The sequence below is a fragment of the Stylophora pistillata genome, chromosome 14 (genome assembly GCF_964205215.1).
Source record: "Stylophora pistillata chromosome 14, jaStyPist1.2, whole genome shotgun sequence".
In the NCBI taxonomy this organism is placed as follows: domain Eukaryota; kingdom Metazoa; phylum Cnidaria; class Anthozoa; order Scleractinia; family Pocilloporidae; genus Stylophora; species Stylophora pistillata.
In genome coordinates this window covers 19,234,449-19,249,471 of record NC_142532.1, presented here as the reverse complement: position 1 = coordinate 19,249,471, position 15,023 = coordinate 19,234,449, and the positions used below count along the sequence as shown (strand labels likewise).

At 40.6% G+C, this 15,023-nt stretch overlaps 2 protein-coding genes across 2 annotated transcripts; one reads left to right on the top strand and one right to left on the bottom strand.

Moving 5' to 3' along the window:
• The first annotated feature begins 4,948 nt into the window (after nt 1–4,948).
• LOC148716981 (uncharacterized) lies at nt 4,949–6,628 on the top strand. Its single transcript, XM_088745061.1, has one exon. It carries the CDS (start codon nt 5,260–5,262, stop codon nt 5,896–5,898), a length of 639 nt encoding a protein of 212 aa, XP_088601187.1. The 5' UTR covers nt 4,949–5,259; the 3' UTR covers nt 5,899–6,628.
• Nucleotides 6,629–9,279: 2,651 nt separating this feature from the next.
• LOC111336250 (uncharacterized) lies at nt 9,280–14,925 on the bottom strand. Its single transcript, XM_088744657.1, has 2 exons — nt 14,182–14,925; nt 9,280–10,574 (listed from the first exon to the last, which is right to left on the bottom strand). The coding sequence occupies exons 1-2, from the start codon at nt 14,923–14,925 to the stop codon at nt 9,489–9,491; spliced, it is 1,830 nt and encodes a 609-aa protein (XP_088600783.1). The 3' UTR covers nt 9,280–9,488.
• Between the last annotated feature and the right edge of the window lie 98 nt (nt 14,926–15,023).

Here is a 15,023-nt window from a genome sequence, read left to right as displayed (position 1 = left end):
CTATAACTGGCAGTATGGCCACCGTAACGATTGCAAAAGCTGACGTTTCGAGCGTTAGCCTAGCCTGCAAACAGGCTCCCCGTTCAATCAGAGGTGGGGACACAGGAAGGGGAGCCTGTACGCAAGTCTCAGAATATCGAACGTCTGCGTCCAAAATTTGGACGCAAAGCGCTGATTGGTTGATTTTAATTTTTCATGACGTAGTCTAAGTTTTCAGTTCCGGTAGAGACAAAAAATTAAAATGGCGGAAAGAAGGGATGCTGTTCTTCGCGAGGCTTGTGACCATAGATCAAATAATTTGAAGTTTACGCTGCAATTGAAGCCCGAACAGCGTAATGCTGTAGACTATTTACTTAAGAAAGATGATGTGCACGCGGATCTTCCGACAGGATACGGCAAAAGTCTTATTTTCCAACTCTTTGCTGTTGCTGTGTCGATTGAAGGGGAAGAGCGGCAAACTGTGTTGGTTATTTGTCCTTTGAAAAGCATCATAGAAGACCAAATTGCTGAGGCCGGAATTATGGGTATCTCGGCGCCACAGAGGATATCTCGGAAGACGAGTTGCGTGCCGCAAAATTTCGGCTGAGGGCCGCAAAGTTTCGGTTCGGCTGAGACAGTTGTGGAGAAACGATTCCTCGTCATTTTAAAAGATAACTGCTCTTCTCTTGACAGAAAATTGGCCGCAGTTGTGGTGGATGAGTCCCATACTGTTAAGATGTGGACTGGAGAAAGGCATTATGTTTCTAACGAATACTGTTGGGTTTACTTCTAACTAAATTGTTACTCACTTGTTCAATGATTGTTCACAGGTCTGAGGCAAAACTCGGTGCAAATGTTGCTTTCCGTGACGCGTTTGGGAAATTGTCGCAGATCAGATCCTTTTGTAAACAAGGAAAATCAAGTTCTATAGTCATTCACCGATAAGCTTAAGTCTGCGTTGCCGTGCCTGTTATTTTAGGAGTCTTTTGATTGCATTACTTGATTTCCTGACCAAGACGCTGTAGTCATTCTTTACTTTGATTACGTTTGAATTTATTCGTTTTATCTTTTTAAGGGACACCAATACTTGCAATCACCGGGACTGCAGATGAAAACACTCAAAGTGTCATTATTAAACAGTTGCTGTTAAAAATGCCTCCGTGAGACATGGCGCTTGCTCGCCGGGAGCCTGTTCGTTTGTTTGTTTTCTGTTTTGGATTTTGACTTCCGGCGCGAGCTGACTGGTTGACATTTGACAGTTAACAATAGAAGTCCTCTGCGGGGTTCTTGTGGGAGGTAAACGCGAATTAGCAAGACGCGTGCAGGCTCCCCTTCCCCTGCTTCGCGCCGTTGTGCTCCTCCAAGCCGGGAACCTGTTCGCAGGCTAGCGTTAGCCCTTCGTCGGAGCGACGAAGAGCTAACGCTCGAAACGTCAGCTTTTGTAATCGTTACGGTGGCCAATTTACCATTTCAACTTTGTTGATATAACCAAATTATTTCGTTACTCCCACCGACGCAGCCCCAAACAGTTTCTTTCGAAACTATCAGCCTTTATTCATGTGTATTATAACTGGCAGTAGGCGTATGAGTTTTGTAGTGACAAACTGCTTCGTAAAGTTTATAACAGGTTTATAACAGGTTTATAACAGGTTTATAAAAGGTTTATAACGGGTTTATAACAGGTTTATAACAGGTTTATAACAGTCTGACTCCTGACTCATATGTAGTCTTGTTCGGAACTTCTAACCTTATATGAAGACAGGTGTTGTGGTTAAATATCTGCGAAGAAAATTGATCAGAGTGTTCTGTCCTCTCCATTTCCAAATTCCAATGCAGACGGCGGTGAGCTCTCTTCGTCGGTTTTACTGAAAAGGTAGTTTGAGGGCACCTTCGTAACATGAAGGTGGAGTTTCTGGAAGTCTTCGATATCCAAACAGCAGTATCCTGAGATAAATCGATTCCACTAACACTTTGGACAGCAATACAATCTGGCAAATCTATCGAAGAGGCCCTAAGAGACGGCTGACGGCGAGGAATATGGTTGTTAAGAAGGATAGGAGCCGGAGCCTGATGTTGCCAAATCTTCCGCAGAAATCGCCGAGATCACAGCTTGAGCATCGCATGTTTTTGATCGTGGTCTGGGTCGTACCAACACTGCCAATGCCAGTCCAACCATCAAGAGCACTGTGGCAATGGTTGCAATTCTAACAGTTGAGTTTTTATTGGACAGATCGAAAATAGCGTATGCGAACAGAATAAGGCTTCCTGCCATACAAATAAGAGCGGGAATTGCTACCATGGGAGAAACCTTTTCTTTAAAACTTGACAACCTCGAGTTTTCTTGTTCCACAAAATAATTTGTCATTTTTGAAGGCTTGAAATGACAAAATAAAACCGATGATTTCTTCAGACGCACTTTATGGAGACCCGTTGCTTCTTCAAATAAAGGGTGAGCCTTTGTCAAACCTTAGCGAAACCGTGACAGGCAGTAATAGCAACGCACCTTAGTCGCTGGCAAGTGCAAATCGCGTGAGACAACACGAGCCATGTTATGGAAATGACTTGCTGACGCAAATTGAACTATCGTTCACACTGATAAGTAGCTTGCGGAAACTTCCACAAAACAATTAACTTACGCTGTTATCGTAGTTTTATGATCAGGCCTTATACAAAATAAAGGAAGATACTCATATGAATGAACACATTGATAGTTTCGATAGAAAAACCTGAGTAATTTTATTAAACTTTTTCAACCACAGGAAGTCAACTGCACGCAAACACTTTTTTCAACCACAGGAAGTCAACTGCACGCAAACACTTTTGTCGGAGCTCTCCAAACTAAACGATACAAACAAAAAGCATATGTAGTAATCACCACGAAAAACTTTAAATTTATTTTATTTATTTATTTTGTTTGAATTACTTGAGAATATACATTTTTCAGTCTTTTTCTAAATGATACGAGGGCTGAAAAGCCAGTAATCTCATGAGTAAGAGAATTGAAAAACTCTCAACTTCTGGCCGCCTTCAGGGCCTCTAAAACGCTTTGCTTTTTAAGCTTCTCGTCAGTTTAACTGGTTTTGAGTATGTAGAGGCATTATAGGAAGCATACCTTGGTGTAACTAAGAGACAAAATACACAGAACTTCGTTCTTCGTATCAAACTTTTACCGGAAGCCGGAATTAGAAGTTTAGGGTGCCCATAGCAAGAAAGTCACTTTTTGCAACACAGCAAGAAAGTCACTTTTTTAATTGAAAATTTATTCAAAAGTGGTGTTCAACCGCTTTTCACACAATGAAAATCACAGCAAAAGTTATCGTTGAACGTCTGGGTCAGAATAACACACAAGTGTCACTATTTGAAGTGGTTTTCACTCATTTAAATTATATTACCGTATTTTTTAAACATTACGCTTCAACAAATTTGAATTAGGCCTTGCTGGAGCGAATCAAGTAAGACGATCATGGTTCTGTCCACAATAAAACCACCGGAAAATGCGAACGGAATACAATATTTGCTACTCTGTTTGATACATTATCGACCTAAAGAAGCCACGTCCGAACTACCAAAGGTAAAGTCCGATACAGATCCATGGTGGGCGCCCCTACTCTCTAGCAGGGGCATGTCTGAAAACTCTTTACGCTGACCAATTCACATTATCATTTCAATTACCTTGTAACACCACCCACCGACGCCGCACCAGGGTTTATCCACAAACTTACCCCCTTTACTTGAAAATTGTTTGTGTTTACGTTCATAAATATGTTGTGTCGCAATAAATTAAATTAAGATAAATTTTTCAATTAAATACAACCACTATCGAGATTTTTTGTTATTATTATCTATAATAGCCCCGCGGAATGGAATATGGTTAACCTCTGTTCGTTTGGTTGTCACGTGACTGACCGACGCCGCACCAGGGTTTATCCAGAAACTTACCCCCTTCACTTGAAAATTGTTTGTGTTTACGTTCATAATTTAAATATATTGTATCGCGATAAGTTAAATTAATATAATTTTTCAATTAAATACAACCACTTTCGAGATTTTTTTATTATTATTAACAATATTATTATACGTATGATGCACGATCCTCGCAGTAGATAGCGCTATTTTAAGCAACAGCGAAAATCAGACCTGAAAAAAATCAGGCCTGTACGGGATTCGAACCACTGACCTCTGCGATACTAGTGCAGCGCTCTACCAATTGAGCTAACAAGCCAACTGGGAGCAGGCCGTTAAGTTGATTCGTAATAAACCCGTGAAAGTGATAAATAAGATACAATGAAATATATGAAGTTCATATGTTTTGAACTGCGGTATTAGATACGTATGATGCACGATCCTCGCAGGAGATAGCGCTATTTAAGCAACAGCGAAAATCAGACCTGAAAAAAAATCAGGCCTGTACGGGATTCGAACCACTGACCTCTGCGATACTAGTGCAGCGCTCTACCAATTGAGCTAACAAGCCAACTGGGAACAGGCCGTTAAGTTGATTCGTAATAAACCCGTGAAAGTGATAAATAAGATACAATGAAATATATGAAGTTCATATACTTTGAACTGCGGTATTAGATACGTATGATGCACGATCCTCGCAGGAGATAGCGCTATTTAAGCAACAGCGAAAATCAGACCTGAAAAAAAATCAGGCCTGTACGTGATTCGAACCACTGACCTCTGCGATACTAGTGCAGCGCTCTACCAATTGAGCTAACAAGCTATAATATTAACATAACATACGACTATAACATAACATACGACTATAATATTATTATAGTCGTATGTTATGTGATGCTACCTAAAACGAACTGCAGAAGAAAAGGAATATCGTTACTATTGGTGTTTTAGTCAATTTTTCTTGCGGTTTGGCGGTGTTTACCTTGCGTATTTGCGGTGTTGCAATAATGTTGCACGCTTGAAGTATGCGACCTTCATGTGTGACCCATTTTACGTAAAGACCTATTATCATTAAGTTTGACGCAATAATTTGCTTCTCGTGGACACGTGCCGTTTTGACTATGACCGCCACCAATGCAAATTGGTTTTTTATAAAATCATTCATTGAAGCAGCCGGAATTGCTCTTAAAAGTCAAATGAACAGAGCCATAGAATATTTTTTTACTCTGATGGTGTCCCGACCAAAACGTACAAAGCAGAGGTCTGCAAAAGTCCATTACTATTCTGACATGAACCTCCGTTAAGGTAACAAGTGTAGGAGAAGCACAAGAGAGTCGCATTTTACGAAAAAAAGAGTAAACCGAACACCGTTTTATCATGGAAGATGAACGTCAAGTTACAAACGAAGCTCAGGAATCCACGAGAGTTTCAAACACATCGCAGAAGTGTTCTTTAATACTCTTAGTCTTCGCTCTCCTCTGCGTTGGAGCTGGAGTGCTTAACTTTGGATTTGTGATTGTACTAATGGCTCCGGCAGGTTGCAGTGATTGCAAGCGGAGTTCGTCAGACATAAATGACCCAAAGCGTTTCATACAGATTTTTTCGGCTGTTGGCCTTTCATTGATGGTTCTTGGTTCTGGCCTTCTTGGAGGATATTTCAAGAGATCCAAAAAGTGCTCCGCTCGTCAAGTTGCAGAGTCAGTCGTTATTTCTACGATCCCAGCAGAAGATTTGGAAAAATCTCCTGCCCCTGTTCTTCAGCATGATGACATTCCTTCGAGTTGTCTGTTTTTAAGTCCAGCATCAGATTTGCCTGATTACTTTACTGCTGTCGCAAACATTGATAATCTTTATTCAGCTGTAGACGCGGGAGTCTGGACGGAAGATGTCCCCAACCTTCCACCACCGTGTTACGAACAAGCACTTGAATTGACTGCATTAACTCTTACGACAAACGAGGCAGATACGAACAATTTTAAGGAAGAATGTGGTGACGGTAGAATTACAACCGTCTAACAGGAGTAGGTATTTTTCTTTTCACCAGATGTTAATACATTTTGAATATCTTTGTAAAAATGTTTGGATTTAATTAACATTTTGATTATTTATTTCGAAAACCCTCTTCTCGTTCGTGCGATTCGCCAGTTGGATATTCTGCAAAATTAGTGTCAAACAAAAATAGTTTAATCAAACGTACGTGATCGGATGGACTTCCGGTTGTACGCATGAGGGGACCTATTGTAAGAAAAGAAAAACAAATTGTTAAATTGTGGGATTTGCATCAAAAGCGTAGGAAGGGTAATCAATGCGTAGCTATCGACACAGCTATAAGACATATTTTTCTCCTGTTTCCTTTTTTCTTTCTCTTTTGTGTATGAGCGTTCGTCATTTTAGTCACAGGAAGTTGAAACTGTTAGATTACTTTGAGGTGTCCCTCTATAGGCGTGACGTCAAAATCTAATTGACGACTTCCTGTTTGGATTCGAACTTGAAAAAGTTCAAATGGGCGTTATAAATCATGTTGTAAATCAGTTTGTCTGGTGCATTATAAAGAATAACAAAATCCTTTATCAACAGTGTATCGATTGCAATTGAAAAAAGTGCAGAAAAAGAAGCTTGAAAAACGAAAACATTTTGGCCCATGCCACTCTTATTGAGCGCTTAAATTTTCAGAAAATTGCGTGACCTTAACCAGGCTTGCTAATAAAAGAAACGTAAAGAGCACATGAATCTGTGCGACAAATAACCGAGTCAAATGTTTAAATACATTCAGTGACGTTCTGCCTCTCCTTATCAAGTTTAATGCTGCGGGTTTCAATCAATGTCCGACAATTATGGCCTCTGAGGTCTATTTATATGGATTTCCGAATCAGAAGACTTCAAGAAACGCTCCAGCATAATCATTATAGTTTCAGAACAATCTTGGAGTCTTGCTGCTTTAACGAGCGGTGACCTTAGTATCTTGGAAAAGTTCCGTTTTCAAACAGTGTTCCCACGAAATCATAAAGCCACTGTTTATCCGCTCTGTAACAAAGCGTGGTTCACAAACTGCTTTATATACAAAAATTACTCTTTTACTCAAGAATACCTTTTAGTGTCATTCGTAATTGAGATGGGAAAGAGAGAAGGAAGATGAGAGTAGGCAGCTAAGCTGTTATGCAAGATCCAATATGGCGGCGTCGATATACTCGAATTTTTAGCGCATATGAAGAGAATTTTCGAAAGGCTTCATTAATTACCCTTTGCACTCTCAGAACGCGCGAGTCACTGTAAAAACATCATGCATACTTCTTAATAGTAAAGATATAGTTTCTGAAGCAAAGACATCTTCAACTTCCATGAGTGATGAAGACAGAATTTCTCCTTACAATATCAATACAATATGAGCAGACAAGTGATGAGAAAAAAAAATATTAGTTAGGTGATTATTTGTGGATCCAATATCAAATTCTCTGAACTGGCATCGTGAACATTTTATGACAGACAGTTGAATTCTGGGAATAAAAGGGTTAGGAATAATTCGAGATGGCATCTGAGAGAACTACGTGATCATGACACAAGGCCTGAGGAAAAAAAAAAAGGTTTAATGTGAAATTCGTAAAACCTTAAAGATTGATCTTGTGATGTATAGAATTTTAATAAAAGTGATGGAGGAAACTTTAAAAGAAGCTTTTATTTTGGGATATCCTGATTAAGACCAAAAACGATGCGAGATTTTGCTTCGAACTGCTAATACAGGTCCTAGACATTTAAAAACTTTTAATGCAGATGTGGTCGAGTTGAATGCAATCCAAATACCCCCAGGTATTTTGAACAACTTACATTAAAATAAAACGACTTTTAATTGCCTCTGGGGTTAAAGTTCTCTGCAATGTTCGTGTCGATCACAACAATGCAAAACGTGATCGGCTCCGGTATCAGTTATTTTTTCAACTGTACTTTTTCGATTAATAAAGCCTTGGTTTTGACTTTCATCTTGTTTGGAAAATTTTTCTGACAAGTTTAAATTATGTCTCCATGAAGGGAACCAGGGTGAGAACCACTGAACGATGAACATACCGCAAATAACTTCACGGAGAACTCTTGCGCTGTCCAAACATGTCTATGTTTTAAATTATAGAACTCGCGCTGTAGCTTGTAGTGATTTGTAGTTTTAGAATACTTCAAAAATTGGGACTGTCTCTCATTGTCTGGTACGGTAATTCCAGGTGCAATTCTTCCGAATTTATTACGAAAAATTATTCAGTTTTGTGTTTTCTCCGTCTCCAAATTTCGACGAAGAATGTAACTTGCTTTCTTCAGTATCCATGGAAGCCATTATAAGTGCTTCTTCGTAACATGGTGGCGGAGCAAACTTCTCTGGGAAAACATCTTTACAAACTGCAACATCCATAGATAAATGAACTTCATTTAAACCTCGAACAGCAGTGAAATAATCCGGCAAATCTACCGCAGAGACCTCAGCGAATGGCTGACGGCGAAGAATATGGTTATACGGAAGCGAAGGAACCGGAGATTTTGCCAAATCTTTCGCAGGAATCGCAGAGATTACAACTTGGGAAGCGGAAACTTTTGATCCTCTATTGAGGTGTACCAAAAACCCCAAAGTTACTCCAACAATCAACAATACTATGCCAATAGCTGCAGTTCTAATGGTTAAGTTTGAGTCTTTAGTGGAGAACCCGAAAATAGTGAATATGAAGAGAATAAGGCTCGTTGCGATGAAAATATAACCGAGGGCTACAGTCAGGGAACAAACACTTGCTTTGCATGTCGACAACCTCGAGTTTCCTTGCTCCACAGAATCATTCGTCATTTTCGAAGCCGCAGTATGACAAAGTTAAACAAGCGATTTTTTCAGGCATAAAGTTTACGTCCGTGAAGAGAGAAGTTATTTGAAGAGCTTGCCTCTGCGGAGAAAAGTGAGACAATCGTTATCTTGTCTCGCCGTCTGGAACCATCTATTTATATTATTTATAAGTTCAGTATTTTACTCACGTTAATAGACTACAACACACTTCGGTAAGCGGAAGTGAAACTATCGGGCATTTGTGGCAATGCACTTTGATTGGCTACGCGCGTGCAATTGCAAATCGCACGATTCATCTCCGAGTCACGTAATCTAATTGACGAAGTTGCATCTCTGTTTACACTGATAGGCGGCCTTTTAAGTCCTTCTGGAAAGAAATAATTTTCAGGGAAATCAGGCTGTATTTACAGCACTCGTTGATGTGTCTAATGATCGACAGAGGAAAACCATTTTAAGGAAGCTTTCAGACACTAGCTACAAAACTAAAGCAGGGACGTTCTAAGAGGTAAGTTCAAATGGCGGTTCCTTTTTTTTAGGCGCGCGGAAAAACACGGAAAAATACGGCTAAGAAGGTATTCTAATCAGAGAATGTTTAGAAATACATTTGATAATAAAAATTAACGGTAAAAAACTACGACGTTTCGAAGTCTGCATGACCTCATTATCAAGTAAAATGTTAAAACTGTTGTAAAATTGTAGCTCAGAGATTATATACAAATAAAATGTGATAACTTCATTAGAATAATGAGCGTTCATTGTTATTGGTGTTTAGCATGTCAGATCGTGCAGTATATGTTTAAATAAATACTTTTGCACGTATTGAGTCAGACTGCGTGTTTAGCTTTGGTTTTTGTTCGCGAATGAATAGCATTTCGTGAATTAGGCAGTCCATTTTTCCGCGGCATTTCTTGAGAACGGAAAACATTTCCTCTAGGCTAGTGGACGCTACACTGTGGGCTTCTTTCAGATGCTTGCCAATGACAGAGGCTTTATGTTCTTCTATGCGTTGATGAAGATGGCGTGTGGTATAACCGATATAATCCGCATCGCACGAATCACATTTAAAAGTGTAAACAACGCATTGGTGGTTAATTAAAGCGGGCTTCTCTTCTTGTATCTTGAGCTTTCCCTCGATCTTACGACTCGTGAAAACTGGTTGTAGGTCAGTTCCGATTTTCCGGCCAAGATCTTTCAGCTGATGTCTTACTGTGTCGGCCGATTTTTGGTCTTTAAATGGTAAAGTTATTCTGACAGGTTTTTGTGTAGCCGCGTCAAGTTCAGTTGGGGTTTCGTGACGGCTTTGGATCGTAGAACTCGTGTACCAGGCGATAGCTGAGTTGATGAGTTTCACTGGGTACTTAAGCTTAGTAAACATCCGCTTGAGAGGCTGGCATTCCTTCGTAAAAGATTCTTTCGTTGATGACAGGCGGTAAGCTCGGTTCAGCATTGTATTCAGCAGAGGTCTTTTGTAACGCTGATCGACATGGCTCTGGTAATGTAAGAGCAGTCCTGTATCAGTTGGTTTATGATATACGCTTGTTGTCAGGTGGCAACCGTTTTTCTCAATCATCATACCGAGGAATGGAAGCTTGTTGTTTTCAGCAATTTCCATTGTGAACTGTATGGCAGGATGGCATTCGTTCAATGTTGAAAGGAAGGCTGTTGCGGCTTGAATATTTGGCATCGTGGCTAATGTGTCGTCGACGTACCTTTTGTAGAAACTTGGTAACTTGTTGTTGCGATCCAGTTGTTCTTCAATGGAGCACAGGAAAACGTTTGCCATAAGGGGTCCCAGGGGCGAGCCCATGGCCACACCGTCCACCTGCTCGTAAAGTTGACCGTCGAACTGAAATAGTTGATCTTTGGTTGCTATTCTTATGGTCTTCCAAAGACTCACAAACAGCAACTATCAATGCGACCGATACTATCATCGACTGGGACCTACAACTTCGCCCTGGCCAAGTGGCTTGAAGAGAAGCTCAAGCCCCTTTCATTAAATCAGCACACTATCTGCGATATCTTCTCCTTCGCCGAAGTGATAAGGGAAACACCACTCAACCCGAATGACATTCTCATGTCGTATGACGTATGTGCTTTATTTACCAACGTGCCACTCGACGAGACTATTGAGATCATCGCTGAAAAAGCCTTTAAAAACAACTGGTTTAATGAAACGCATGGTCTCAACCTCACAAAGACAGGTCTTACCGAACTTTTAAGAATAGCAACCAAAGATCAACTATTTCAGTTCGACGGTCAACTTTACGAGCAGGTGGACGGTGTGGCCATGGGCTCGCCCCTGGGACCCCTTATGGCAAACGTTTTCCTGTGCTCCATTGAAGAACAACTGGATCGCAACAACAAGTTACCAAGTTTCTACAAAAGGTACGCCGACGACACATTAGCCACGATGCCAAATATTCAAGCCGCAACAGCCTTCCTTTCAACATTGAACGAATGCCATCCTGCCATACAGTTCACAATGGAAATTGCTGAAAACAACAAGCTTCCATTCCTCGGTATGATGATTGAGAAAAACGGTTGCCACCTGACAACAAGCGTATATCATAAACCAACTGATACAGGACTGCTCTTACATTACCAGAGCCATGTCGATCAGCGTTACAAAAGATCTCTGCTGAATACAATGCTGAACCGAGCTTACCACCTGTCATCAACGAAAGAATCTTTTACGAAGGAATGCCAGCATCTCAAGCGGATGTTTACTAAGCTTAAGTACCCAGTGAAACTCATCAACTCAGCTATCGCCTGGTACACGAGTTCTACGATCCAAAGCCGTCACGAAACCCCAACTGAACTTGACGCGGCTACACAAAAACCTGTCAGAATAACTTTACCATTTAAAGACCAAAAATCGGCCGACACAGTAAGACATCAGCTGAAAGATCTTGGCCGGAAAATCGGAACTGACCTACAACCAGTTTTCACGAGTCGTAAGATCGAGGGAAAGCTCAAGATACAAGAAGAGAAGCCCGCTTTAATTAACCACCAATGCGTTGTTTACACTTTTAAATGTGATTCGTGCGATGCGGATTATATCGGTTATACCACACGCCATCTTCATCAACGCATAGAAGAACATAAAGCCTCTGTCATTGGCAAGCGTCTGAAAGAAGCCCACAGTGTAGCGTCCACTAGCCTAGAGGAAATGTTTTCCGTTCTCAAGAAATGCCGCGGAAAAATGGACTGCCTAATTCACGAAATGCTATTCATTCGCGAACAAAAAACCAAAGCTAAACACGCAGTCTGACTCAATACGTGCAAAAGTATTTATTTAAACATATACTGCACGATCTGACATGCTAAACACCAATAACAATGAACGCTCATTATTCTAATGAAGTTATCACATTTTATTTGTATATAATCCCTGAGCTACAATTTTACAACAGTTTTAACATTTTACTTGATAATGAGGTCATGCAGACTTCGAAACGTCGTAGTTTTTTACCGTTAATTTTTATTAAGAAGGTATTGATGGGATTTAAAAAATGTCTTAAAAGTGGTCTCCAGCTTTTACTCAAATCACATCGAAAATCACTGATAATGTTCATTATTTGAAGTGATTATTGACTAATTTTAATCTAATTTCCTTATTTTTCAATGCTGCACCTCGACGAATTTGAATAACCTCTTAAAAGAGTGACTCTGCCCTTCACGATAGAGAGAAGGGGGAAGAGGGGGGTGGGAATTCTTGACATAATTTTGGGTGGGGCTGTGCCGCCAAAAGCGTTCAACCCTCATCCACTTTAAAACAAAATCATTTCATTTTATTGCTGCGCGCCCTGAGGGACTTAACGAAAGAGAATTTGTATCAGTCCTATGACTCATCGCCTCAAAATCTATTCCATGATTGGCGCCATATACCCATTTAAGTCAAGTGAGGGATCAGCCACCCCCCTTCCACCCCTCCCCAGGACCTTAGTGTATCGCGTGCAAAACGGCTTGGGTGAAGTGAATTAATGATGTTGGTGTATTAAATGATCACAACTACGGTTTGGGATTCTTTAAAAGTTGTCTCACAAACTCACAACACGCGAGGGACCACGCGAGGGGCCACGCGAGTGACCACGTGAGGGGCAACGCGAGATAAGAGTTTATTATTCATGTAAAAAAATAACCTCGTATGATTTGATACCTTCCTTACCTTTCTTAATTGAGATGTTTTCGTTTCGGTATATTTACGTTGCTGGTCTCAATAGTTTTTACCTCTGATCGCGCAAAACAGAAGTCCTCTTCCTTCACCCAAATAGATACAAGATCTTGACGTGCGCCTTTATTGAAAATGTTTTGTTTAATTGAGAATTCGTCCGTTGTTCTAGAAATGGGAACGAAATTTAAGCCCTTACTGAGGACGGATTTTTCTGAATCGGAAAGTGATTAAACAAGACGTAGAAAAATTCCTTCGCCGCGTTCAATTAAAAGCCTTTTTTCACAACAAAGAGGATGATTCTAACACCTCGAACAAAGACACTTTCGAAACACTTCAGACTCGAAAGTCTGAATGGACTCCCCCAGAGGGCCAACTCGCATCATTAGACTTTTTTATCAAAAAATGCCGCCACGATATCAACAAATTGAGAAATTAAACGAGACTTACCTGTAAGTTGAAGTTTGATTGAGATTCTATGAGTCACCGGTCTGGAACAGGGGAGTCACGTGAGATATGCGTGCGCACCTTCGCGTTCAGACTTCAAAGAAATAACATACCGGTCACATAAAAAAAAGAGCAGGGTGGGCACATAATAACCCATTCTCTTGGTACAAGCATGTATTATAATATGTGTTATGACAGGGTGGGCACGTGACTCCCCTGTTCCAGACCGGTGACTCATAGAATCTCAATCAAACTTCAACTTACAGGTAAGTCTCGTTTAATTTCTCAATTCTATTTCGTCACCGGTCCACGTCACAGGGGAACCACGTGAGACTTGAAAGCATGTGACCGTAAGAGTAAGTCGACCATAAATATAACAACAACAAACCAGAATTTAATTTTACACATTGTGTTATGAACAATCTGGTTGTGAACATGAACAATGATTCCTGTAATAGTAATACTCTCTAACAGCCGTTTGAATTAAGTAGCGTTTGAATTTAAGGTGTGTAGCAGGGGATAACTGTCTATTTTTGCAAAGCATAGAGTAGTTGTTTTCCAAAGTTGTCTATTGGTTTGGAAATTGTTTTGTTGTAATATTTTGTGAAGGTATTTTCAGATGACCACCCAGCACTAGCCATGATGGTGGTAATTAAGAGTTTCTGGGCTTTTGCAGCTGAGGTTGATGCAGCCCTTGTGCTGTGGGCACTAAAGGTGGAAGTATCGATGCCAGCAAGCTTCAATTCCATCTTCAACCATCTACTAACAGTGTCCTTGGAAACTGGCCTGTGTGGTTTCTGATAACTAACAACTTATGGTGATCGTGCCTCAGGTTCTGGGTCCTCTTCAGATATTCTGATAGATACCTCACCACACAGATTCGAGGATCTTCATCGAAGGACAGAAATTCTACCTTAGTACATTCTTTACCGGGTTTGGTAGTTTTTAACAAATCGTTTACGATAAACATTACTCTGTCGTTTGAGGCTTTCATGTCCTTTGTAGTTAACGCATGAATGGTCTGGCAGCGTTGGCCTGACAATATGGCCAGCAACATAACTAGTTTTAATGACAACAATTTTAGGGATAAAGACTCTGCAGGATGTAAAGTTTTTAAATGTTCAAGAACTGTGTTCACATCCCACACTTCCCTGTATTTAGGTAGTGCTGGTCTTGTTGTAAATGTTCCCTTTAAGAAACGAGAAACAAGCGGGTGGTTACCAAAGGACTGGTTACCTTGTAAGGCGATGACACTGGCCAATGCGCTCGTTGCAGTGTTTAACGCACTATAACTGAGTCCCTTGTGATAGAGCTCCGCAAGAAAGTTGAGCCCACTTGCTACAGGTGGTGAAAACTGGATTAATTTGCCATTTACAACAGTATTCCAACCACTTCTTAATGTAAGAGCTGTATTGGACTCTTGTGCTGATCCGCCAGGACTGCATGATAATGTCGGTAGCTGATGATGAAATTCCCTGACTCTGCAAATGTTGCCGGACAAGTGGCAGAGGAGTAGAGACATCTGATTGTGTAGTGGGTGCACTGCACTGGGATCCTGAGGAAGGTACAGTGTGTTCTTTCTTTTTGGTAGTACTAGAGTTGCTTGTATTAGCATTCTTGATAGTGGTGGGCACCATGTTTGAATTGGCCAAAAAGGCACAACGAGCAAGCCTGTCGCTTGATCCTGCTGTATCTTCTGAAGGGTTCTCGTGA